The 26,303-nt window shown below is 45.2% G+C and overlaps 1 protein-coding gene across 1 annotated transcript in view; it reads right to left on the bottom strand.

Annotated features, from left to right (window-relative positions):
- Positions 1–26,303, bottom strand: part of LOC119977150 (homeobox-containing protein 1-like) — a 121,353-nt gene that overhangs the window by 34,401 nt on the left and 60,649 nt on the right. The window contains 6 exon segments of the mRNA XM_038818184.1: positions 9,563–9,657; positions 10,550–10,645; positions 19,000–19,030; positions 19,032–19,064; positions 23,970–24,067; positions 24,229–24,339. Coding sequence (XP_038674112.1) covers positions 9,563–9,657; positions 10,550–10,645; positions 19,000–19,030; positions 19,032–19,064; positions 23,970–24,067; positions 24,229–24,339 — 464 coding nt within the window.

The raw sequence follows: 26,303 nt of genomic DNA, 5'->3' as shown, positions 1-26,303 counted from the left end.
AATTAGATGCAACTTGAATCCTATTGTTAATCAACAGATTTTTGGATCTATTAAGCAGCAGCTGATGGGTTCAGACAGGTTCTAAACGCTTTAATTAGAAATCTGTTGTTTAATGAAACAATGGCTAGTTAATGAAAATAGTCAGGTTGTAATCTAGGTTTTATATGTCAGTTTATTTAAAGAATGTGTTGTGTTCTATTTACCAGTGATCAGGCAAATCCCAACCAAACCAGAGCACGTCCACACAGAAGGACGCTAATAAACAAAATATAAAATGATATTTCCAAAATAAAATCAATATAAAGTTATTGAAATGATAATCAGTAAATCCAATAGTCAGTTGTGTATGGTGTCCACTGGTTATTGAAGCATGCAAAGTTGAATGTTTCTGACTTGTTTGTGCTCTGCAAGAACCTTCTAAAATCAATGTTATTCAACGCAAGGACTGCCTTTCAAAAATTGTAAACAGTCCCACTCAATTCATTTATTGTTCAAAAGCTGATTTGATGAAATCATGTCATATAAATGAATCTACATTAGATGAATACTTCAATCAGTCATAAACAAAACAAAAAAAAATCCAACCATGGAGCAAAACCATGCGAAAACTATTCACCATAATCTTAATCACAAAACACATTTAGAGAAATACATTAGGTCTGAGCCGTTTCAAGGTCCAATTGCTCAATTAGTAGCCTGTAAGAACAACTCTCTTTGAAAACGTGTGCATCAAATGTTGGTGCCAATGAGAAGCTAATTACACCAAGTGATTCAACTGCACAAATTGAATTTATGGGAATAAGTTGGTCTATATATGTAATTCACACCAGAAAAATCGGATTGTGGATTTTGACGAAAACAGTTAACTGAATATAGCTCGCTAAGCAAACACAAGGATAGCAGCTGAGTGCAACTATTCACAGAGTGTGAGCATGGCAATTTGGTGAGTGAGGGAATTTTTACGGTTCATTTCTTTCTAAAATCTACTCTAACTTACATTTAGCATTTAAGTGCAATTTACTGTTAAGTAAAGTTTCTTTCAGTCTTAGTTAGGGATAAACAAGCTCCCTACTGAAAAAGCAGTTGTAGTTGCGTAGATAACTAGTTTGAATCAGATTCCCTGGGTGGCAGCGCTCACTCATCTCTGTAGAATTTCAGCTGGTATAATATAAGAGGGTCTTGCTAACTGCGCAAAGTGAGCAAGCACGAAGACAGCAGCTGGTCACTGAATGCAGCTAGTCACAGAGTGTGAGCACGGGACTTAGATGAGTGAAGGGATTCATTGCAGTGAAAGAGAAGGTGCTGTTCACATACGCAGCGACCTTAACCTTTAGTTTAAAGGAACATGGAGTGCGATGAACTTGTATAAAAGAGCTCAGGGTTTCAGTCTGAAAAAAATTCAAATGTGACATCACAGAGAAACAGCTAAGTGATTGGATGGTGAGGATTTGCTCATTTATTGTTCAAAACGTGGGTAACAGTAGTAATTATAAGGTTCATTAGTAGCAGTATGGTTATCAACAGTAGCAAAGCTTAGTAGGAGCAGTGGGGTCTAGCTTTCCAGTCTCTAGTTTATGATACATAGTCTGTAACATAAAGTTAAGACATGGCAGGACAGTTCTGCTGTGTGGAATGCCCATCCTGTAGACATTTCCTGTGGCCTAGGTGCCCACATGTGCAAGAAGTGTCACCAGCTGCAGAAACTTGAGCTCAGTGTTTTGGAGGTCAAATGATGGCCGGAGCTACTGTATGTAGTGCATCCAAAAGGCAGAGAACATGAATATCATGCTTAGGGAGCTGGTCACATCGCAGGTTAAGAGAGTGTAGCAGAGAAGTAATGGGTGACCGCCAGGCCGTTTAGGAGGACCAGGCAGGTAGTGCAGGAGTCTTCTGTGTCTTCTGGGGTGGAAGGCGTGCTCTCTCTGACCTCTTGCTCAAAGCGTGCATAGAATGCATTGAGCTCATCAGGGAGGGGTGCGTTGGAGCTGGTGATTTTACATGCCTTCATCTTGTAGCCCATTATGTCTTGCAGACCTTGCCATAGTCGACGGGGGTCCGTTTGGCTAGCCTGGGACTCGAGCTTGGTCCGGTACTGTCTTTTGGCATCATTGATGGATCTCCTTAGATCATATCTGGCTTTGATGCATAGGTCAGGGTCGCCTGACTTGAATGCCTCAGACCTAGACTTCAGCAAGCAGTGGATATCCCTGTTCATCCAGCATTTCTGGTTGGGAAAACGTGGATTTGCTTCTTTGGCACACAGTCTTCTACACATTTACTAATGAAGTCCATTACTGTAGTGGCGTACACGTTCAGGCTGGTCGCAGAGTTTTTAAATATTGACCATTCCACTGACCCTAACCAGTCCCGTAGGGGATCATCCGATTCCTCAGACCAACAATGTACAACTTTCTTTGACGGATTCTCCCGCTTCAGTTTTTGCTTATAAGCTGGGAGCAGGAGTACAGTCTTGTGGTCAGATTTGCCAAAGTGTGGCGGGCGATAGAGCTGATGTTTGATATTTGTGTAGCAGTGGTGCAGGATGCTTGGGCCTCTGGTGGAACAGGTGAGGTGTTGGTGGTAACTTGGTAGTACGCTCTTGAGCTTGGTCTGATTGAAGCCCCAGCTATGATGAACAAGGCCTCAGGATGTATTGTTTCAAGTATGTCAAGGAACTAACTATTTTAAACAGACTATCTAGCATTGTGCACGGAGAAAGAGCTAATTAATAATCTCATTGTAAAGGAGCCTTTAGGCAAGAGTCATGATGATATGATAGAATTTTACATTAAGTTTGAAAGTGAAGGGGGGCACTGTGGCAGGGTGTTTAGCATTGCTGCTTCGCAGCGCTGAGGACCCGGGTTTGATCCTGGCCTCGGATCACTGTCCGTGTGGCGTTTGCACATCCTCCCCATGTCTGCGTGGGTCTTACCCCCCCCACAACCTAAAGATGTGCAGGGTAGGTGGACTGGTCACACTAAATTGCCTCTTAATTGGAAATCGTTTTTTTTAAGTTTGAAAGAGATATAATTCAATTTGAAGTACAGATCTTAAATCTAAACAATGGAAACTGAAACGGTATGAGGGGCAAGTTAGCTGATGTAGATTGGGAAAGTACGCCAAAGTCTATGATGGTAGACAAACTAGCCCCACGCAAATCCCTCTATGTCAGAAGAATAGCAGGAGATCCCCGAAACGAGATCTGCGCTGGGCGCAAAACAGTTTCTGATTCTCCCGCCTGTTCTGGTTGGCATGATCAGGATCTCGCCCAGAAAGGACAAGAAACGCATCAGAGCTAATATGTATTCATTTTAATCTCATTACTGACATTAAAATGAATCATAGCATCCCTACAGGGCAGAAGGAGGCCATTCGGCCCATCGTATCTGCACTGACTCTATGAAAAAGCACTCTACCTAGGCTCACACCCCACAAACACATAACCCCACCTAACCTTTAAACATGAAGGAGCAATTTAGCATGGCCAATCCACCTAGCCTGCACAACTTTGGATTGTAGGAGGAAACCAGATCACCTGGAGGAAACCCACGCAGACACGGGGAGAACGTACAAACTCCACACAGACAGTCACCGAAGGCTGGAATCCAATCTGGGTCTTTGGCGCTGTGATGCAGCAGTGCTAATCACCATGCCATTGTGCCACCCTGGTAGCAGCCTTCTGTTATTTTTGCCCCCCCATTCCAGCAAGAAGTCACCCAGTCGCAAATCACTCCTGGTTCTGCATGGTAGCACAAGTGGATAGCACTGTGGCTTCACAGCGCCAGGTCCCCAGGTTCAATTCCCCGCTGGGTCACTGTCTGTGCGGAGTCTGCACATTCTCCTCATGTCTGCGTGGGTTTCCTCCGGGTGCTCTGGTTTCCTCCCACAGTCCAAAGACGTGCAGGTCAGGTGGATTGGCCATGCTAAATTGCCCTTAGTGACCAAAAAGGTTAGGAGGGGTTATTGGGTTACGGTGATAAGGTGGAAGTGAGGGCTTAAATGGGTCGGTGCAGACTTGATGGGCCGAATGGCCTCCTTCTGCACTGTATGTTCTATGTTGTTCTTCAAAGCAAGCACAGTCTGTGAAACCTTGAAGCCTGTTGTATTTCATGATGTGGAGATGCTGGCGTTGGAATGGGGTGAGCACAGTAAGAAGTCTGACAACACCAGGTTAAAGTCCAACAGGTTTGTTTCAAATCACTAGTTTTTGGAGCACTGCTCCTTCCTCAGGTCAATGAAAAGGTATGTCATACTATTGTATTTCATGTTTAACTCATCAACAGGGAAAAACGCAACTACAGCCTGTCGGCCCTAAAATCCTCTCACAGGACAGAGTCATTCTGCAGTTTCTTTCTTGGAGAAGCATTTCACTCCTCTTGATGCTCCAATAGGTACTGTGGTTTTAATCACAAAGTCAAAAAATACTGGAAAATCTCAGCAGGTATGACAGCATAGGTTTGAGAGACAACAGAGCTAACGTTTCAAGCCTGGATGACTCTTTATCAAAGCTGGAGAGAACTCGAAATAGGATGAGATTTATACTGCTGTTGGGGGGTGGAGCAGTAGGCTAGATAGGGGACTGAGTGGAGGCTAGGGAGAAATTAATGAAGATATTGTGGACAAAAAGACAAAGGGAATGTGAAAGATGATGATCATGACTAAGAAGGTGTTGATAGTGGCACATTCAGATCAGAACATGGCTTCAATGTTGCAGTATACCTTTTTTGTCCCTTTGTACTTGGGTCATTTACATTGAATTTCACACCCCATTGACTTTTACGAACCTCTGAGGTTTCACTGTTGCAGTATAACTGCTTTTATTTCTTTGTACTTTGTTGTTTACGTTGAATTACACATACGATTGACTTTTACAAGCCTCTTGGTTGACAGCTGTAGACCAACTCAAGGAAGAGATTAGCTTTGTTTTTTATAGCACTTCACGATTCACGTGCTTCCTCTTTAGAGAAGGTGTTCTGACCGCATTTATTTCAATAGTGGATATTTTTTCTACTCTGAAATGCTTCCGAGAAAGACCAGGTGCTCTGTCTGACAGCAATTTTTTTTAGACTTGATCTTTTTCAACATCTGGTGCCTGAACATTATGTCTGCACTGGAGGTACTGTTCCACCAAAGAATCAGCCGGAACCACTCAGACATGAAAATGAAAGGGTTCCTTCGTGCAGCCACTGTTGAATTTTCTGGATAGAAGTGATGTCCATGCCAGGAGGCTTAGAGGACATTGTAGCCCCAGGTGGTCGGAGTCATGGCATCCCTGACAGTGCCAACCTAGCAGGATCCTAGGGCAGTGTAGGATTGTCCACAGTCAACATGGATTTATGAGTCACTGTCCGTGTGGAGTTTGCACATTCTCCCTGTGTTTGCGTGGGTTTCACCCCCACAGCCCAAATATGTGCAGGGTCGGTGGATTGGCCACGTTAAATTGCCCCTCAATTGGAAAAAATTAATTGGGTATTCTAATTTTTTTAAATGGATTTATGAAAGGGAAATACTGTCTGACTCACCTATTATAGAGGTTTTCTGAGGATGTGACTAGCAGAATAAATAAAGGGGAACCAGAGGATGTGGCGTATTTGAACTTTCAGAGAACTTTCAATGAGGTGCCACACAAAAGATTAATAAACAAAATTGGAGTGCATGGGATTGGAGCTAACATACCGGTGTGGACTGAAAATTGTTTAGCGGGCAGAAAATAGAGTAGGAATAAGTGGGCATTTTCAAGTTGGCAACAATGATGAGTTTGATACCATATGATCTATGCTTGGGTCCCAGCTATTCATAATGTATACAATGATTTGGATGGAGGGATCAAATTCAATATTTCCAAGTTTACCGACGACACAAAATTAGATAGGAATGGAAGTGAGAGGAGGATGAAAAGAAGCTTCATGGGGATTTAGACAGGCTAAAGGAACAGGGAAGAACATGGCAGATGGAATATAATGTGGGAAAACTGAGTTATTCAATTTGGTAGGAAAAACAGAAATGCAGAATATTTTTAAATTGTGAGAGATTGGGAAGTGTTGATGTTCAAAGAGGTCCTTGTTCATGAGTCACCGAAAGCTAGCATGCAGGTGCAGCAAGCAATTAGGACAGCAAATGGTCTGTTGACCTTTATTGCAAGAGAGTTTGAGTACAGGAGTAAAGATGTCTTACTGCAATTATATGAAGCCTTGGTGAGACTACATCTGGAGTATGGTATACAGTTTTGGTCTCCTTTACCAAGGATATACTTGCCATAGAGACAATGCAACAAAGGTTCATCAGACAGATTCCTAGAATGACAGGAATGTCCTATGATGATCGACTGGGGAGAGTAGGCCTGGATTCTCTAGAATTTAGAAAAATTAGAAGTGATCTCATTGAAACATACAGAATTCCTAGAGGGCTCGACAGGGTAGATTCAGGAGAGATGCTCCCCTAGGTTGGGGTATCAAACCTGGAGACACAGATGAGGAGGGCTTTCTTTACTCAGAGGTGGTAAATCTTTGGAATTCTTTGCTCCAGAGGGCTGTGGAGGCTCAGTCATTGCATACATTGAAGACAGAGATCAATAGATTTCTAGATAGTAAAGGCATAAAGGGGTGCGGGGTTAGTAAGGGAAAATGGCATTGTGGTAGAAGATCAGCCATGGTCTGATTGAATGGTGAAGCAGGCTCAAGGGGCCAAATGGCCTACTCCTGCTCCTATTTCCAATGTGTATTGTAACCAAAGGAGAGATTGAGGAAGTGTCATATAGATCTTAGAAACCTGCAGAAAAAGATTGGTTGACCATGGTGTTCTGGTGCCTGTATGAAGAATGAAAGTAGACTGAAAGAGACACTGTGTAGAATAGTAAATTTCTGTGTTGACAAGGTCAAATCATTTTTGGAGTGTTGCAGAGAATTGTTTCCAACTTGATGGAAGATGTTATAAATCCTAAATGAGGACTGTCACATTAAGGCCTAATTTTTTAAAAAGCAATCTTTGTGATGTGGGCATCAGTGGCAAAGCTGTTACTTATTGCCCAGCATTAGCTTCCCTTGAAAGGCGGTGATGCGCTTCCTGCATTAAATGCCTGCAGTCTATGTAGAGAAAGTGCTCTCACATTGTTGTTGGGTAGAGCTCCAGGAACTTAATCCAACAGCAATGAAGTAAATTCATCATATGTCCAAGTTAGGGTGTTTTATGACTTGGAGGGGAACTTGGAAGTTGATGGTCTTCTCATGTACCTGACACCTTTGCCCTTCTAGGTCATGGAAGTCAAGGGTTTGGAAGATTTTTTGATCTGCAAGATTGTGCACACTGCAGTCATAATATGCTGGTGATGGACAGAATGGATATTTAAGCTAGAAGATGGGGTACCAATCAAGCAGACTGTTTTATCTGGATTATGTTGAGCTTATTGACTGTTGTTGCAGCTGCATCCATCCTGGAGAACATTCTGTCACATTCCTGACTTTTGGCTCGTAAGCGATGGAAAGTCTTTAGGGTATCAGCAGGTGAGCCACTTGCAGCATAAAACCCTGCCTCTGAACCTCCCTAGTAGCAATGGCATTGATGTGGCTGCTGCAGGTGAATGTTTGGTATACTGTGATGGTGGTGGCTTCAATAATATTGCTTTTGAATGTTAGGAGTAGGTGGGTTAGGCTCTTAATTGTTGTAAATGGTCATTGCCTGGCACTAGAATGGCATGTTACCTGTCACTTACCAGTCCAAGCTAGAATGTTTCCAGGCCTTGCTACATAGTGGGATAGGCCCTTTTATTATCTGTGGAATTGCTGATGGCGTTGAAAACTATGCACAGTGGCAAAGTGGTTAGCATTGCTGCCTAAGAGCACCAGGGACTCGGGTTCAATTCCTGCCTTGGGTGACTGTCTGTCAGGAGTTTCCACATTCTCCACATGTCTGTGTCGATTTTCTCCAAGTCTCCAGTTTCCTCCCACAGTCCAAAGATGTATAGGTTAGGTGGATTGGCCATACAAAATTGTCCCTTATTGTCCAAAAATGTGCAGGCTGGGTGGGATTGTGGGGATGGGGTGGGGGGAGTGGGCCTAGGGTGCTCTTTTGCAGGGTGGGTGCAGACTCGATGGGCTGGCGGGCCTCCTTCTGCACTGTAGGGATTCTATGAATCAGCTGAAGGTAGCTTGGCCCGGGATGCCGCTTTGAGACATCCCTTCAGTGACAAGATGACAAGGGGCAACATGGTAGACAGTGGTTAGCACTGTTGCTTCACAGCAGCAGGGACTCGGGTTCAATTCCCGGCTTGGGTCACTGTCTGTACGGAGTCTGCACGTTCTCCCTGTGTCTGCGTGGGTTTCCTCCAGGCGCTCCGGTTTCCTCTCACAAGTCCCGAAAGGCGTGCTTGTTAGGTGAATTGGACATTCTGAATTTTCCCTCAGTGTACCCAAACAGGTGCCGTAGTGTGGCCACTAGGGGATTTTCACAGTAACTTCATTGCAGTGTTAATGTAAGCCTACCTGCGACACTAATAAAGATTATTATTACGATTAATCTTCAACAACCACAACCAGCTTCCTTATGTCAGGTATTTTAGACACTAGCACTTTTGTTCCCTCAAACCCAATGATTTCAAATTTTCATGGCTCCTTGGTATCATATTCTGTGAAATGCTGCCTCTATGTCAAGGCCATGTCTATGTCTGCTTCGAATACAGCACTGACGTCCCATGTTTGAACTGAAGCTGTAAAGACATCTGGAGCTGAGTGGACCTCTCAGAACCTAGATTGTGCATTAATGTGGTGGTAATTGGTGAATAGCACTACTGATGACTCATTCCATCACTTTTGCTGATGAGTGGGAATATGCTGATGGGGCAGTAGTTGGCTGGATTGGGTTTGTCCTACTTTTTATGGACAAGATATACCTAGGCAAAAGGGTTGGACGGCTATTTTATCATGAAGGCGTCATATATCTGGCAGATCCCGTCTGCACTTTTCATTCACTTACAAGAAAGATTCACGAGCTGTGATCAAAAACAGGAATCTTAAGCTCATGGCCAAGTCTAGTTGTGCTCTGGAAGTTGCCATTTTTCCACTGTATGTCACCTGGGGCTTTTAGAAGTGCATGCAGCCCTGCATTTAAAAAAAAAAAATGTACTCTCACTACAATGAAATTATTTCAAGTTTGCGAAAAAACTGGTCTAGGTTCTTGTTTCTTCCTTTAAATGCCTTCCAGAAGTCCCTCTTCCCTCATTGCCATGTCATATGTGCCAGCATCTTTGTGAACTGGGATTCCTTCATGGCTTTAATGCACAACATGAACCATAACAGTACAGTGAAGTTGCGTTTCAGAACGTTGTAGTGGCAATTTGAAGAACTTATGCACCTGCCAACAAATGAATGATTTGACCTAACCTTAAATTGTCTACAGTGAAAACCTTTAGTCTGTCAACTGACAAATAGCTGTTCGATGACATCGGATTTATTACCAATTTTGAGTCTGTTTATAACAAATGCATTTACTTTACACACCTGTTAGAGAAAAATTAAGGAGATTCAAAGAAGTACTTTTGTAGTTCTAACCTCTAATAGTCGTGACTCACTTGCTCACAGTAGTCATTGCCCTCGATGTCGTCACTATTGGAATGTCCACCAGGACTCTGAACATCAATCCCATGGCTCTCCAGGATTGCTGCTTCTTTGAAAAGAAGATTGATCAGAAACTAACTAAACTTAAAACAACCTACATTATGTATATTTTAAAAGCAAGCCCAATTCTGTACAACCAAGTATGTTCTCCAGCAGGGGTCATTTGACAGCAATCATGAGTAGAAGCTCTGAATGGTATTTTCCTTCCTAGCCCAAGGTCAAAGAGACCAATCACTGGACCTTACTTTTGCTTTGGCTGGGTACACTGAAGATGGAATCTGGCACTTTCTATTCAGTATGTCTCAATCAATTGTATTATATGGGAGAGGGCTGGTTTAGCTCAGTTGACTCGACAGCTGGTATTTGATGCAGAGTGAGGCCAACAGCGCGGGTTCAATTCCTGTACCGGCTGAGGTCTTGCCTTCTCAACCTTGCCCCTCGCCTGAGGTATGGTGATCCTCAGGTAAAATTCACCACCAGTCACCTCTCCCCCTCAAAGGGGAAAGGTCATCTGGGATTATGCCAACTTTATTTTACTTTTGCTAATAGGGAGCTCAAATCTATTTAAATTAAGAAAAAAATAATTCATCATTTACTCACTTTAAAAAGTTTACAAAAATGAATGTACTGCCAAGCAGACACTTTCTGCCATGTGGTGTCCTTCAGCAGGATAGTCAGCTACAGACAGAATGGCATCCATCCTACCCCACATTTGATTAATGCAGTCATGTTTTCAGCATTATGTGGGGTGAATATCTGTCTGATTCTTGACTGTATGGTGTTTCATCTAGAGGTCAGTGGAGAACTGCTGGATTTAGCGGAGACAAAAGACTGAATACAAAACAACTTTGCATTCAGATTTACCACATTGTTGTGGTGAACCAAGTATTCAAAAGCCCGTAATTTAAAAAAACTTCCTGCAGAGATTTCAATGGCCTTACCTATGTTTGCCCTTCTCTTCATCTCCTTCCGACGATTTGCAAACCAGTTGTACACTTTCAGAGGGGTAACTCGCTCAAACTCTGATAACTTTTTACCTGGTAGGAGTAAATAACAGACAGGAAAATTTACAAAACTTAAATAACTTAATCATACATATATACATTTAGTACAATTATCTGGTACCACAATTCTTAACCGCTGCAACACTTTCCAGTGAACATCTTTCTCTTATAATCTGAAAACAGAAATTGCTGGAAAACCGGAGCAGGTCTGGTAGCTCTGTGGAGAGGGAAACTGATTTAACTTTTCAAGTCAAATGACTCTTCTTCAGAGTTAATGAGAGGGAGAAATGTGATGGATTATATCTGCATAGGGGGGGGTGCAAACTCCTCATGGACAGTGACCCAGGGCCAGGATTGAACCCGGGTCCTTGGCGCCGTGACGCAGCAGTGCTAACCACTGCACCACTGTGTCGCCCTCAGAGGAAGTGTGAAGGACTATAGAAAGTGCTGATAGTGGCATAAAGGTAAGGCAGCAGAACATATCACTAGGAGAAAAAGTCAGTGCTCAGTGAAAACAAAACTTGAATAAATGACAGATGGCCCTGTGTGTGTCTCTCGAGGGTGGACGCATTGGGATAAAAAAATGTTTTGTATTAAAAAGTGATCAGATGGGGACAGAGGGGTGGCGCAGTGGTTAGCACTGCTGCATCACGACGCCGACGACCTGGGTTTGAGTCTGGCCCCAGGTCACCGTCCGTGTCGAGTTTGCACATTATCCCTGTATCTGCGTGGGTCCCACCCCCACAAACCCAAAGATCTGCACAGTTGGTGGATTGGCCACACTAAATTGCCCCTTAATTGGGAAAACAAAAGAGTTGGGTACTCTTAAATTTATAAAAGAAAAGATGGAGACAGAGCTCACAGTCTAAAGCTGTTAACTTAATACTGAATCCCAAGGGCTGCAACGGCCCAATCAGAAGATGAGGTGCTGAACCTACAGTTTGCCTTGGGAACATCTTTATTTTAATGGTCGAACACTAATGTTAGAATTCATGAAAGGTACAAAGAATTTTTTAAAAAGGAAGAGGCTTAACTTGCAATAGAACTTGAATGAGTTTGCATTGGTCAGTGATGTAATGGGAATAGCAGTTGGCAGGTTGATGGACAGTTTTTCCTGTTCTCAATGGACAGCCATTTAAACGTTATTGTATTGGAGAATTGAGGATGGCAGCTTGATTGAAAGTCTTGACCTGGCTTTCTTGTTCTTAATTCCCCAATACATCAGATTTTAAACGACTGCTCACTTTTAATTCAACGATCATTGTACTCTATATTATGTGTTTGAGATTGTAATATTGAGAATGAGCAACAAAGAATTTTTTTAACAACTCAAGGATTAAAGCTCTTTGATTGCAGCTTTGGTGTTGGGAGTTCACTACTTTTTGAGTAGTTTCAGTTAAGATCCTGGCTGCTTAGTAATTATGTAGATTTAACAACATTGTTCCCGATACACTCAGCTCATTTTATAACTCTTCCTTTTTAAAAAAATGTTCCCATTAAGGCATTTTTTCCATACACACATCAAACACAACCAAAACCAAACAGAGAACAAACAGGAAATCACATAACAAATAAATAACTAACACCCCACCTTCCCTGCCACTCCCCCCACCCACACTGCCTCCTTTTTTAACCCAGAGTCCCACCTCCGCCTGCTGACTTCTGAACTATCCTTGAAGAAGTCGATAAACGGTTTCCATCTCCGGGAAAACCCCTCCACAGTCCCTCTCAAGGCAGCACGGTAGCATTGTGGTTAGCACAATTGCTTCACAGCTCCAGGGTCCAGGTTCGATTCCGGCTTGGGACACTGTCTGTGCGGAGCCTGCACATCCTCCCCATGTGTGCGTGAGTTTCCTCCGGGTGCTCCAGTTTCCTCCCATAGTCCAAAGATGTGCAGGTTAGGTGGATTGGCCATGATAAATTGCCCTTAGTGTCCAAAATTGCCCATAGTGTTGGGTGGGGTTACTGGGTTATGGGGATAGGGTGGAGGTGTTGACCTTGGGTAGGGTGCTCTTTCCAAGAGCCGGTGCAGACTCGATGGGCCGAATGGCCTCCTTCTGCACTGTAAATTTTGTGACAAAAGGCTAACTTGATCTTTTCTAATGTAAGGAATTCTGCAAGGTCACTCACCCACGCACTGGGCTTGGCGGCCCCCGGTCCTTCCATTCCAGCAAGATCCATCTCCGGGCTACCGGAGGGAGGCAAACACCAAGACGTCGGCCCCTCTCACCCTCTGGACACCCGGGTCTTCCGATACCACAAAAATCAACACTTCTGGACAACCTTCACCCTCAACACCTCTGACATGACGTCAGCAAACCCCTGCCAGAACCCCTCAGCCTCGAAATGCCCAAAACATATGGACATGGTTTGCAGGACCCCCCGCAGAGCGCCCAAACCTATTCTCCACCCCCTCAAAGAACCTGCTTATCCGGGCCACAGTCATGTGAGCCCTGTGGACTACCTTAAATTGTATCAGGCTGAGCCTGGCACATGATGAGGATGCATTAACTCTCCTCAGGGCCTCCCCTCATATTCCGGCCTTCAACTCCCCACCCAGCTCTTCTTCCCATCTTCGCTTCAACTCCCTTATCGGGGCTCCCTCCCACTCCCATCAGCTCCTTATAGATCTCGGAGACCTTCCCCTCGCCTACTCCTGTTCTCGACACCACCTTATCCTGTAGTCCCCGGTGCGGCAGATGCAGTAAGGTCGAAACCTGCCTCTGCACAAAATCCCTCACTTGTAACTCAAACTCCTCTAACCTCGGGAAACCCTCATCAATAAACAGATCTCCAAATCTCTCGATCCCCGCCCGCTGCCACCCCTGAAACCCCCCCCCCGGCCCGACCCCCCCCCCCCCCCCCCCCCCCCCCGGGGCGAACCAAAGGTTATCACATATCGGTGCCCACACTGACGCCCCCTCGAACCCCATATGATGCCTCCAGGCTAGTGGAGTACCAAGTCGGTGAGAACGGCAGAGGTGCCATTAACAGTGCCCCCAAACCCGCTGCCTCCACCCACTCCCATACCGACCCTTCCCCCACTTCCTGACCATCACAATATTCGCCGCCCAGTAGTAATTAATGACATTCGGAAGAGCCAGCTCCCCCTCTCCCCCCACCCCACCCACACCCTCACTCCAGCAACATCTTCTTCACCCGCAGGGTTTTACCCGCCCAGACAAATCCCAAGATCACTGCGTTCACTTCTTTTGAGGAACAGCTTGGGGATAAAAATTGGAAGGCTCTGAAAAACACAAACCTCAGGAGGACCGTCATTTTAACTGTCTGAACCCGTCCCGCCAATGATCGATGCCTATGACAACGTCGGGGGAGCACTCCCAAATCCTTTGCTTCATTGAAGGCCCTTACCAACAGCAAGAACTTCTTGTAAAATTACACTGGGTACCTGTCCGGTCCCAAGGCCTTGCCCTATTGCATCACCTCCAGCTCTTCAACCACTTCTACAAACCCAATTGGGGCTCCTGGGCCCTCCACTAGCTCCTCATCAACCTTTGGGAACTCCAACCCTCCCAGAAACTGCTGCATCCCCTCTTCCCCAGCTGGGGGTTCCAACTCATACAATTGGCTATAAAATTCCCGAAACACCCCATTCACCGCCGCCGGGTCCAAGACCGTATTCGCACCGGTGTCCTTCACTTTCTCAATCTCTCTCGCTGCCTCTTGCTTCCTCAACTGGGACGCCAACATCCTGCTCGTTGTCTCCCCACACTCCTATACCGCCCCTCTCACCTTTTCAACTGCCCTACTCCCTGACGGAATTCCATTTGCAACCTCTGGCATTCCTTTAGCCACCCTTCTCCGGGGCCTCTGCATATCTCCTGTCCACCTACTAGCAGGATTTCTTCCACTAGGTTTTCTATCTCTAACCGCTCTGCCTTCTCCCTATGCGCCCGAATCGGGATAGACCCCCACCCCCCCAAGACTACTGCCTTCAGTGCGTCCCAAACCGTATCTGCCGACAACTCCCCCGTATCATTAATTTCTACATACCCCCAGATGGCATTCCTCACCCACTCAAATACCTCTTCCACTGCTAACAGTCCCACATCCAGCCTCCATTGCGGGCGCTGGGCCCCTTTGTTCACTCACAAATCCACCCAGCGCGGGGCATGGTCCGACACCACTATTGCCAAATACAGAATATCCACCACCCCTGCCAACAATGTCTTATCAAACACAAAGAAATTTATTCGGGAGTACACCGTGTGCACATGGGAGTAAAACGAAAATTCTTTCACCCTCAGCCTCCCAAATTTCCTCGGATCCACCAGCCCATGTGCTCCATGAACCCCCTCTACTCCTTAGATGTAGCCGACACCCTCCCTGACCTCGAGCTCGACCGGTCCAGTCTCGGAACCAGGACCGTATTAAAGTCCCTTCCCCCATGGTCAGCCGATGAGAGTCCAAGAATCCTCCCCAGCACCCGCCTCAAACTCCACATTGTCCCAGTTCGGGGCATAGATATTTACCAATAACACATGCATCCCCTCCATTTTCCCACTTACCATAACATACCTTCCCCCAGAGCCAGCCACTTTATTTCCCATGGCTTATTGACCAAAATCGCCACTCCCTTCATTTTAAAGTCCAATCCCGAACGAAATACTTCCCCAACGCAACCCTTCCTCAGCCTAATCTGGTTCCCCACCCTCATCCACTAGCCTAGCCATCTCTGCCCATTCCGTCTTCTCCATATGTGCCCATATCGATACAAACTCTTCCAAACCACTGTCTTAAACGCCTCCCATAGCATGCCGGCCGAAATCTCACCTGTATCATTCAGCTCCACATACCCCCAAATAGCGTCCCTCACCCACTCACAGACTTCCTCATCCGCAGACAACCCAATGTCTAATCTCCACTGCGGCCCCTCCCCCGTCCACCCGCCAGCACAGTCTTATCCACCATGATGTAATCGATCCGGGAGTACACCCTGTGCACATGGGAGAAGTACGAAAATTCCTTCACCTGCTGCCTTACAAACCACCATGTGTCCACTCCCCCCACGTGCTCCATAAACCCTTTTAGCTCCCGCACCACTACCAATATCCTCTCTGACCGTGGATTCAACTGGTCCAATTTCAGCTCAATAACCATATTAAAATCCCCCCTACACCCCATTATCAGCCGGTGTGATTCCAGGTCTGGGATCTTCCCAGCCTCATGAATTCGACATCCTCTTAATTTGGGGCATACACGTTCACCAACACCACTGGCATCCCCTTTAATTTACCACTCACCTTCATAAACCTTCCCCCTGGGGTCTGCCACTATGTTCCCCACCTCAAACGCTACCCATCAGCACTACCACTCCCCGCATCTTCATATCTAATCCTGAGTGAAAGACCTGGCTTATCCATCCATTACTTAGCTTAGTCTGCTCCCCGATCTTCAAGTGCATTTCCTGTAAAAATGCCACATCCGCATCCACATGGCAAAGATGTGCAGGTTAGGTGGATTGGCCATGCTAAATTGCGCCTTAGTGTCCAAAAAGGTGAGGTGGGGTTACTGGGTTGGGGTGGGGGTGTGGGCTTAGGTAGGGTGCTCTTTCCAAGAGCCAGTGCAGACTCGATGGGCCAGATGGCCTCCTTCTGCACTGTAAATTTTATGATTCTATCCGCCTCTAAGGTCCTCAATAGTGCAAGTTCAGCCCTCTCACATTCCATACGACCAGCCTGGTTCCCCCCTTCCAACAATATTGTTATTGTTGTTCGCTCCCAACAATATAAACAACAATAACAATAAGAAAAAAGGTGCGCTCACCCAGCACGATCCGCCAGAATCCCACCCAAGAACCCCACAAGAAAGAAAAACGACCCCTGAGTGAAAAGAGATTCTCCCCTGACCATCCCCCCCCAATAGAAACAAAGCAAAAAAAACAACAACAAAAACAAAAAGGGGGGCAGAGAGAACGGACATTCCCTCACATCTCCTCCAGAGTTCAATGTCCTTCCTCTCCTGCCAGTCCATTGTCTCTCACAAACTCCATTGCCTCCTCTGGTGCTCCAAAGTAATACTCACAATCATTGTGGGTCACTCAGAGGCTGGCCGGGTACAACATCCCAAACTTCACCCCATTCTTTTAAAAAAAAAATCAGAGTAGCCAATTATTTTTTTTTCCAAATAAGAGTCACTTCTTTAGCGAGGCCAATTCACCTAACCAGCACATCTTTGGGTTGTGGGGGTGAAACCCACGCAGACACGGGGAGAATATGCAAACTCCACACAGACAGTGACCCAGGGCCGGGATTCGAACCCAGGGCCGGGATTCGAACCCAGGTCCTCAGCGCCGCAATCCCAGTGCTACCACTGTGCCACATGCCGCCCAATTCACCCAGTTCTTAAAGAGGGTAGTCTTAAATCGGTTGAAACCCGCCCCCCCCCTCTTGGCCTGTTCCGCACGCAGGTCCTGGCATATCTAGAGCTCATTATCGTCCCAGGTAGATCACCTCACCTGTCTGGCCCACCTCAATATCTTTTCCTTATTCAGGAATCGGTGTAAGCTCACCACCATCACCCTTGGTGGCTCGTTTGCCTCCGGCTTCCTCATCAGCCCCCTGTGCGCCCGATCAACCTCCAGGTTAAGGCCCCCTCCCCCAACAACTTCTCCAGCATTTTGGCTACATAAGTGCCTGCGTCCGCTCCCTCGATGCACTCTGGCTTATCCCCGGTTCTAAAATTATGCCTTTGGCAGCAGTTCTCCAAATTCTCCACCTTCCCCATAAGCCACTTATGGGTCTCCCACATCATCCCAATCTCGGCCACCAACGAGGCAAGCTGCTCCTCGTGCTCCCCCACCCCCTCCTCCATCATCCGGATCGCTTGGCACTGGGTCTCCAGCCTCACCTCACACAGTCGATCCCCACTCGCTACCACCAAGAAAGCACAACAGCGTCTATACTTCCTCAGGAAACAAAGGAAATTCAGCATGTCCACATAAATTCTTACCAACGTTTACAGATGCACTATAGAAAACTTCCTATCTGGCTGCATCACTGCCTGGTATGGCAACTGCCACACCAGGACCACAAGAAACTTCAGAGAGTCGTGAACACAGCCCAGTGCATCACACGAACCTGCCTCGCATCCATTGAATCAATCTACACCTCCCGCTGCCTGGGGAAAGTGGGCAGTATTATTAAAGACCCCTCTCATTTCTAACTTCTCCATCGGTCAGGAGATACAAAAGTCTGAGAACACGGACGAACAGGCTCAAAACAGCTTCTTCCTCGCTGCTACCAGACATGACCCTAAATGATCCGCTTATGGACTGACCTCATTAACACTATGCCGCTGTGTACTTCACCCTATTCCTGTGTTTATGTAGTTACATTGTATACCTTGTGTTGCCCTATTATGTATATTTCTTTATTTGTTTTCTTTTGATGTACTTAATGATCTGTTGAGCTGCCTGCAGAAAAATACTTTTCACTGTACCTCGGTACACCGTGACAATAAACAAATCCAAATCCTAAGCCACTCTCAGTGGGTCTACCACCTTTGCCGGTCCGCCGGAGCCTCCCTCCTCTGCTGACTGACCTTTTCGATCAGAAAGTCCACCAAGTGCTCCGTTGACCATTGGGCTGGTAGGGCCCTACCCCTTGCTCTCCGCCATCTTTCCCTGTGTCACACAAAGAGTTTTTTGCTCTTGCAACTCCTTTCTTCTAAACCCACTTCTGGTCTACAAATCCATTCACCAGTTGAGAATAGTGTTCCTCCACCATCCTGCACCCTTTTCCTTCAAAACATCCACCAACCAGGGAAAGGGACCGAAAAAATTGCCTCGAGCGAGAGCTGCCAAATGTGCGACCACTCATTCCATGGTTGCCACCTGAAGTCCAATTTTATTACTCTTCCAATCATTTGCCATCACCATTTTAAATATGTAAAGTTTGAAATTAAGTGCTATACAAATTGCTCAGTACAACCACATGTAACTATATGAATACCGTTCTGTATTTTGGCAGCGTTTGTAACATTTAGGTGCCAGAAACCATTTACTGCAAGACTTTTTGTCATTCATTTCTGGGGCTATTCCAGTCCCGGCCGCTGCAGGAGTCATCATGGACGGGACGGGAAAATTTAACGGCAGATAGTCGGCAGGAGAAAATCCCGTCCAAGCTGTTTTAAATAATTTAGAGTATCCAATTCTATTTTTCCAATTAAGGGGCAATTTAGCTGGCCAATTCACCTACCCTGCACATCTTTTTGGGTTGTGGGGATGAGATCCCACACAGACACAGGGAGAATGTGCGAAGTCCACACGGACAGCGACGTTAGGCAGCAGTGCTAACCACTGCGCCACCGTGCTGCCCTCAAGCTGTTGCATTATTTTACACTAACTGCAAACCACGACTACTGACCTGGTTTCTGTATGACGGTATTGCAGGCATTCCGCAATTTCCTCACGCTTTGCCTCATCTGGATACTGATTTCACCAAAATAACTGTAAGACAGTGAAATCAAACAAAGTACAATTAGGGAACTTGTGCAAGCTGTGATATGTTGTTAGTTGGTATCTGCAGTAAGCAGAAGAGTATAAAAATGTTTTATGTTGTGCAAAACCATGTTTCACTACAAACGTGGCAGGTAAGTAGTAACAGCTAGTTTATGAGGGTTATGGGCTCAGGCTCAATTGTGGTGGGTGTGTCCAGAACCAGGGGTTTACAGTCTGAGATTTGGAGTAGACCATTCATGACCGAAATGAGAAGACATTTCTTCATCCAACGAGTGGTGAGCCTGTGGAATTCATTACCCGCGGGAAGTAGTTGAGGATAAGACATTGAATACATTCAAGAGGCGAATAGATATGGCGAATGGGATCCAAGGGTTATGGGAGAAAACAGGCTTAGGCTATTGAATTGGATGATCAGCCATAATCGTGTGATGCATGGCGAAGCAGGCTCGAAGGGGCTGAATGGCGTCCTCCTGCTCCTGTCTTCTATGTGTGATCAGTACAAATTACCGATTGAGAAGTAACATTTAGCTCTCATCTGGCTGTGCTGATAAATAACCATTCTAAGGCAGAATAATGTACATTAGATGGTGAAATGGAATTCTACGCCAGTATACTTCAGGAAACTCCCTCCTTCAGTCTCCAGTGACAATAAAGATTGATGTTAGACCATGAGACATAGGAGCAGAATTAGGTCATTAAGCCGATCAAAGCTGCTCGGCCATTCAATCATGGCTAATAGGTTTCTCAGCCCCATTCTCCTGCCTTCTCGCTCGTCATGGATGCCTTGTCCTCCCCTTAGCAAGTTTCCTCTTACGGGGGATGAAGTTCTTTGTGCTTCCCGAATATCCCCAAAAACTCCTGCCATTGCTGGTCAACTATTCTCTGCTAAGCTCCCCTTCCAATCAACTCTGGCCAGCTCGTCCCTCGTGTCTTTGTAGTTACCTTTATTCAATTGTAAAAACAATGACATATATGATTCCAGCTTCTCCCTCTCAAACTGCAGGGTGAATTGTGTCATATTCTGGTCACTTCCCCATAAAGCTCCTTCACCTTAAGTTTCCTAATCAAGTTTACCGCATTAGATATCACCAATCCCCCTAGTGGGCTCTACCACAAGCTGCTCCAAAACAAATCTTGTAGACATTCCACAAATTTCTTACCTTGGAGCCTCTAACCGACCCCTGAACTGTCCTAGCTCACCTGCATTTGAAGTCCTGCCATGATTCTTGTAACATTAACCTTTTCTATGTCCTGATTTATTTTCTGCCTCACATCTTGACTACTGCTAGGGGGCCTGTACATAACTCCAATCCGCGTCTTTTTCCTTTGTGATTCCTCAACTTGACCCACGCAGATTCTTTTTAAAATACATAAATTTAGAGAGTACCCATTAATTTTTTCCAATTAGGGCAATTAGCATGGCCAATCCACCTACACGAAACCCACGCAAACACGGGAGAAGATTGCAAACTCCACACGGACAGTGAACCAGAGCCAGGATCGAAACCTGGACCTCGGCGCCGTGAATCAGCTGGTGCTAACCACTTGCACCACCATTGCTGCCCCAGCCCACTCTGATTCATAGAATCATAGAATTTACAGTGCAGAAGGAGGCCATTCGGCCCATTGAGTCTGCACCGGCTCTTGGAAAGAGCACCCTACCCAAGGTCAACACCTCCACCCTATCCCCATAACCAGTAACCACCATCCAACACTAAGGGCCAATTTTGGACACTAAGGCAATTTATCATGGCCAATCCACCTACCTGCACATCTTTGGACTGTGGGAGGAAACCGGAGCACCCGGAGGAAACCCACGCCACACACGGGGAGATGGGCAGACTCCGCACAGACAGTGACCCAAGCCGGAATTGAACCTGGACCCTGGAGCTGTGAAGCAATTGTGCTATCCACAATGCTACCGTGCTGCCCATAATGATTCTATGTCTTCCGACCCTATATAGCTTGTTGCTATCGATTGAAATTCAGTTTTTTTTTTAAATTTAGAGTACCCCAATTATTTTTTCCAATTAAGGGCAATTTAGAGTAGCCATCTACCTATCCTGCACATCTTATTGGGTTGTGGGGGTGAAACCCACGCAGACACGGGGAGAATGTGCAAACTCCACACGGACAGTGACCAGGGCCGGGATTCGAACCCGGGTCCTCAGCGCCGTAGGCAGCAATGCTAACCACTGCGCCACCGTGCTGCCCTGAAATTCATTTCTTACTAACAATGCAACCTCACCCCCTCTGCCCATCATAACCTTGGATATTTAGATCACAGCCCTGACCCCCTTGCAGCCACGTCTTTGTGACACCCACAACATCGTACGCACTAATTTCAATGTGTGCAACCTCATTTATCTTGTTTCGTATACTACGCACAATTAGGTACAACACCCTCAGTCCTGCATTGACCAACCCCCTTCTCATAGTTGTCCCCTTTATGGCAGTGCCTGAAGTTTGATCCCTGCCACTTTCTATACTCTGCTCTAATACGTATTCTGGAAACGTTATTAACCTCTCCTGAGCCCGTGGGCACTTTTACTCGTTTAAAGTCCTCATCATTAACCTGCACTCTTACCTTCTCCTTTAAACTTTGGTTTTCTAATTTTTTCATACAACTGAACTCTTCTCCCCTACTATTTAGTTTAAAGCCCTATCTACAGCCCTAATTATGCGATTCGCCAGGACTCTGGTCCCAGCTTTATTCAGGTGATGACCGTCCCATTGGAACAGCTCCCTCCTACCCCTGTACTGATGCCAATGTCCCATGAATTCAAACCCATTTCCTTTGAGCCATGTATTTACCTCTTTAATCTTATTGAGCCTGTGCCAATTACCTTGTGGCTCAGGTAGTAATCCAGCGATTATTATCTTTTTGGTTCTGCTTGTTAATTTAGCCCTAGCTGCTCATATTCCTTCAGCAGAACCTCAATTCTTGTTCTACCTATGTCATTGGTACCTACGTGGACCATGACAACTGGATCTTTACCCTCCCACTCCAAGTTCCTCTGCAGCCCAGATGAGATATCCCGAACCCGAGCACCTTGCAGGCAGGAAACACAACCGTCGGGACTCACGATCTTGGTCACAGAGAACAGTGTCTGTGCCCCTAACTATACTATCCCCTAACTATACTTTACTAGCAATGATATGCATATTTATATAGTTGACTGCATAATGTGATGGAATCTCATTAAGACTATCTGGTTATTGAGCCACAAGTACTGATATTAGCAGGTGTCATGAAAGCTAGTGTGTCAGTCAAATGCATGGTGATCATAGCACCCATTATGGCCATTTTCAGCTCAATTTATACTGGCCAGTTATACTATTTTATAATCTTTCCCTCTCAGCTTTCCTCTCTTGGTTACAAGTGGCACACATCATTACATGATTGGATGGGTAGTGCCATCCTTTAATACTTCATTCCTTATGATATCCTTATATGGAATCTGGGCAAGTGAGGGTTACCATAACTAAGTCCAAGCCTATAGTTCCAAATATACAATGTTGTACTAGGATTGTTGCTTGGGAGGGGAAGCTTACTTTCCTTCACCTTCAGCTCACCCATTTTGGGAACACAAAACAAATCTGCATTGGTGTAAAACAAGTCTTTGAAATGGAGTGAGGTACATTGTTCGACTATAGAAGGTCTTCAGCAGTTTGCCATTCGGGCAGGACATTTACTGCTGCCGTCAGTGTAGAGAAGCTGCGTTTGATGGAGCAAAGATCAGAGAAAGCTCCTCCATCTACAGACCTTTCCATGACGAACGGCACTCTTTGCGCCAGGTGAATCTACTTCCTCTTCCTGAGACGAAAGTTTCCCGTCCACCGGACTGACATTGACCGCACTCAGGGTCCTCTGTTGTTGTGTTGGAAACTGGCCTCATACTTAAGTAGCACCTAATGGTTAGAAATATAAGCTGTATTGATGAAGGAGTAGTGTTCATATTGATTTATTAGAAAATATTTGCTTTTTCTTAAGCTTTACATTAAATTCAAGTCCTCACAAACAGATACTAATTAAATGCTGCCCACATGGGTGGGAGAGTGTTGATAGATAACAGGGAAAATTACAAAGTCATAACCATGAAGAAAGAACGCAAAATAAACTGTGATTACAGGTAAACAAAAATACTGCTTCAAATGCAAAGCATCCACAATTCTCTTTTAAATATTGACAATATGTTTATCACACATAGCAGGAAGTTACTTATTTACACAATTACCAAAATGCATTCGATTTGTATCTTTTATGCGAGGCTGCACTAAGTGAATGCATCTGTTTCCTATGTCCCACTCTCTACTGTTGTCTCAGAATAGATAAGATTGCTTGACTATAGGAGGTGTTCAGTTTGCTGTTTGTGCAGGATATTTACTCCTACAGTCAGCCGAGAGAAATTGCGGTTGATAGAGCAAAGATCAGAGATAGCCCCAATCCTTCAATCGGTGCTCACAAAGAGCATGAACATAGGAGTTATGGAATTAATTCTTTAGTAATTTTTACTTAATGTCATTTTTCTTTTAAATTAATACAGGTATGTTTCTATCAGTGGAGGTAGAGAGGGGCAGATTTTCAGCAACCAGTCTGAGTCAGATGTAATTCTATCCCAGTTATGCATTTAGAATTTATGGCTGTACAAATATTGCCAAAAAGAGAGACATGCTGCCAAAGCTTTTCATCTTGCACATATCAGCACAAATACAAAGAATGCTTAATTCAGAATAACCACAATTTATAGTGCAGGAGAAAAGGTTGCATGTTGGTCTTGATTGGCTAAGGGGTTGCTAAGGAAAAAGCACAGAAGGAAACTCTCGATTCCCCAAGCTCCGGGTAATTCAAAATAGTGCAAAGCATGAACATACACCATTCCTTTTACTTGTAAAGAACGGGCCTGGTGTACGAATGTATCTTGCTTCTAGCAAGTGCAAGTGTTTGTAGAGTGGCTCATTATTTATCAGTACTTGATATTTATTGGAAAAATTAGAAAACTTGGATTTTTTTTCAAAAACATTACTTCACTCAGACTCTTAGGGGCTTTTCACAGTAACTTCATTGAAGTCTACTTGTGACAATAAGCGATTATTATTTAACTCAGAGAACCCTGATCAGAATGTTTCTCACCTGGACTGTTTTTTTCTAGAAGGTACCATCTATAAAATGCCCTCTTCTTGGGCTCACTCATATCAAGACCTTGCTGCAATAGCCACTGGGATATATAGCTTTGGCTAATACCTGTGGTAAAGAAAATCCAGGTTATTGAGAATTTCATAATAAATAATTGAAGCTGTCAAGGTTAATATTGCTATTTATTTTCTTGTAAAATAAAAAAAAAATCTTCCTAGGTCCAAAACCAGTCAGGGGCTGGTTTAGCACAGTGGGCTTGTAAAGCAGAAAAAGGCCAGGAACATGGTTTAATTCCCGTAACGCTTCCCCGAACAGGTGCCAGAATGTGGCGACTAGGGGCTCTTCACAGTTACTTCATTTATTGTGAAAATAAGCAATGTTTAATTTCAGTGAAGTCACAGACAGAGCTGAGAAGGTGTTGGCTAGTAAGACACCAAAGATATCTGAAGTGATCCTAAGGTTTGTGATATTTACGACAGCCTGTGAAGCAATAGTTGAAATAATGGAGAAGAAATTAGTAGCTGGATCTCTGAGAGTTTGTGTGAAAGCATTCAAGACAAAAGAATACTGAAAGGAGAGTGCAAAACCCGGAAACAGATCCTTGTTGGGAAGAGCGAAGGGAAAGCATTGCATGAAAGAAGATTCTAAAAATGTGTCTTTTGAGAGTGAAGTTTGGAATGACTTGTGTGGAAGTCAGAGTCCAGTGGGATATGTTGGCTCATGGCAAAAGAAGCATTTGGGAATGGGGTTTAAGGAGAAATCCACAGAAGTTCACTTTGGTGGCGTATGCCGCTTGGTTTCAGAGTGGAGTGTGTCTGACCACAGTCAGGTAGTGGGTTTAAAGGACTGTGTGTTTACTGCGGACATTATAGCATAAGATATATTTTGAAACCGGTTTATCCTTGAAATCTGAGTAGACTTGTGAAATTAAGAGGGGAGTGAAGGATTATTGTGGACGTGATTTAACACCCAAATTGGTGTCCAGACGAGGCCACTGAATCTCGTGCAACACCAGATGAAATCAGTCGCGCGAGACATCGTGACCTGAATCTCTCCCTCACTGGGCGTGATGTCGATCAGCATATTTAAATGAGCCATTAAGTGGGCCAGTAGTAATGGCAACTGAGAGGGTCTCCCAGGCCATTTGAGATCCCAGAGTGGTCGGACACAGGGCATGGTGGCACCTTGGCACTGACAGTGTGCCCAGGTAGCACTGCCAGTCTGGTAGGGGAACGGTCGGTGTTCCAGGTTGGCACTGCCAGGGACTGGGCCCGGGGGCCTCCCGGTGGTTGGGGGTCGGGGGAGTGAGAATCGGGGCAGTCAGACAAAATGCCATCCAATTTGCGAAGAGCCTTCCGTGTTGGGCTTGATTCCATAAGTGCGGCCTCGGTGCAGGGAAATTCCTTGAGGCCAAAAGAAATGGCAAAGCGATGTTGAATAGCGGGGTGTTCCTCTCTGCTGCAACCGCCGAGAAACACCCCGCTAAACGCTTCCAAAACCAGACATAGAATTTTCCCAATTAAATCGCACCCTGAATTATTGTTAAACTTTTCATGCTTAATAAATCCCCCCTCTTGTTGTTAATAGCTACTTGGCAGTCCTGTGACCCTGTCCTTCCAAGTTCCGTTCTGGGATCTTCCTGCCCAATTATAACATCAACTGGGATGATAACAACATCCACAGTGCTTCTTAGGAAGAGAGTTCCAGGATTTTGACCCAGTAACAGTGAAGGAACGACAATATGGTTCCAATGTCAGATGGTGTATGGGTGTATGGCTTGAAGGGGCACTTTCAGGTGGTGCTGTTCACATGCATCCGTTGCCCTTGTTCTTCTAGATGATAGAGGGTGCAGGTTTGGATGGCGCTGTCGAAAGAGTCTTAGTGAGTTTCTGCAGTGCATCTTGTAGATTGTACACACTGCTACTATGTTTTGGTGGTGGAGAGAGTGAATGTTGAAGGTGGGAAATGGTGTGCCGATCTAGTGGGCTGTTTTGACCTGAAAGATGTCGAGCTTCTTGAGGGTTGTTGGAGCTGCACTCAACCAGACAAGTAGACAACACTTTGTTGCCCAC

The sequence above is a fragment of the Scyliorhinus canicula genome, chromosome 1 (genome assembly GCF_902713615.1).
Source record: "Scyliorhinus canicula chromosome 1, sScyCan1.1, whole genome shotgun sequence".
Classification (NCBI taxonomy): Eukaryota; Metazoa; Chordata; class Chondrichthyes; order Carcharhiniformes; family Scyliorhinidae; genus Scyliorhinus; species Scyliorhinus canicula.
The sequence above is the reverse complement of the archived record's forward strand: the minus strand, read 5'-3'. Positions and strand labels throughout refer to the sequence as shown.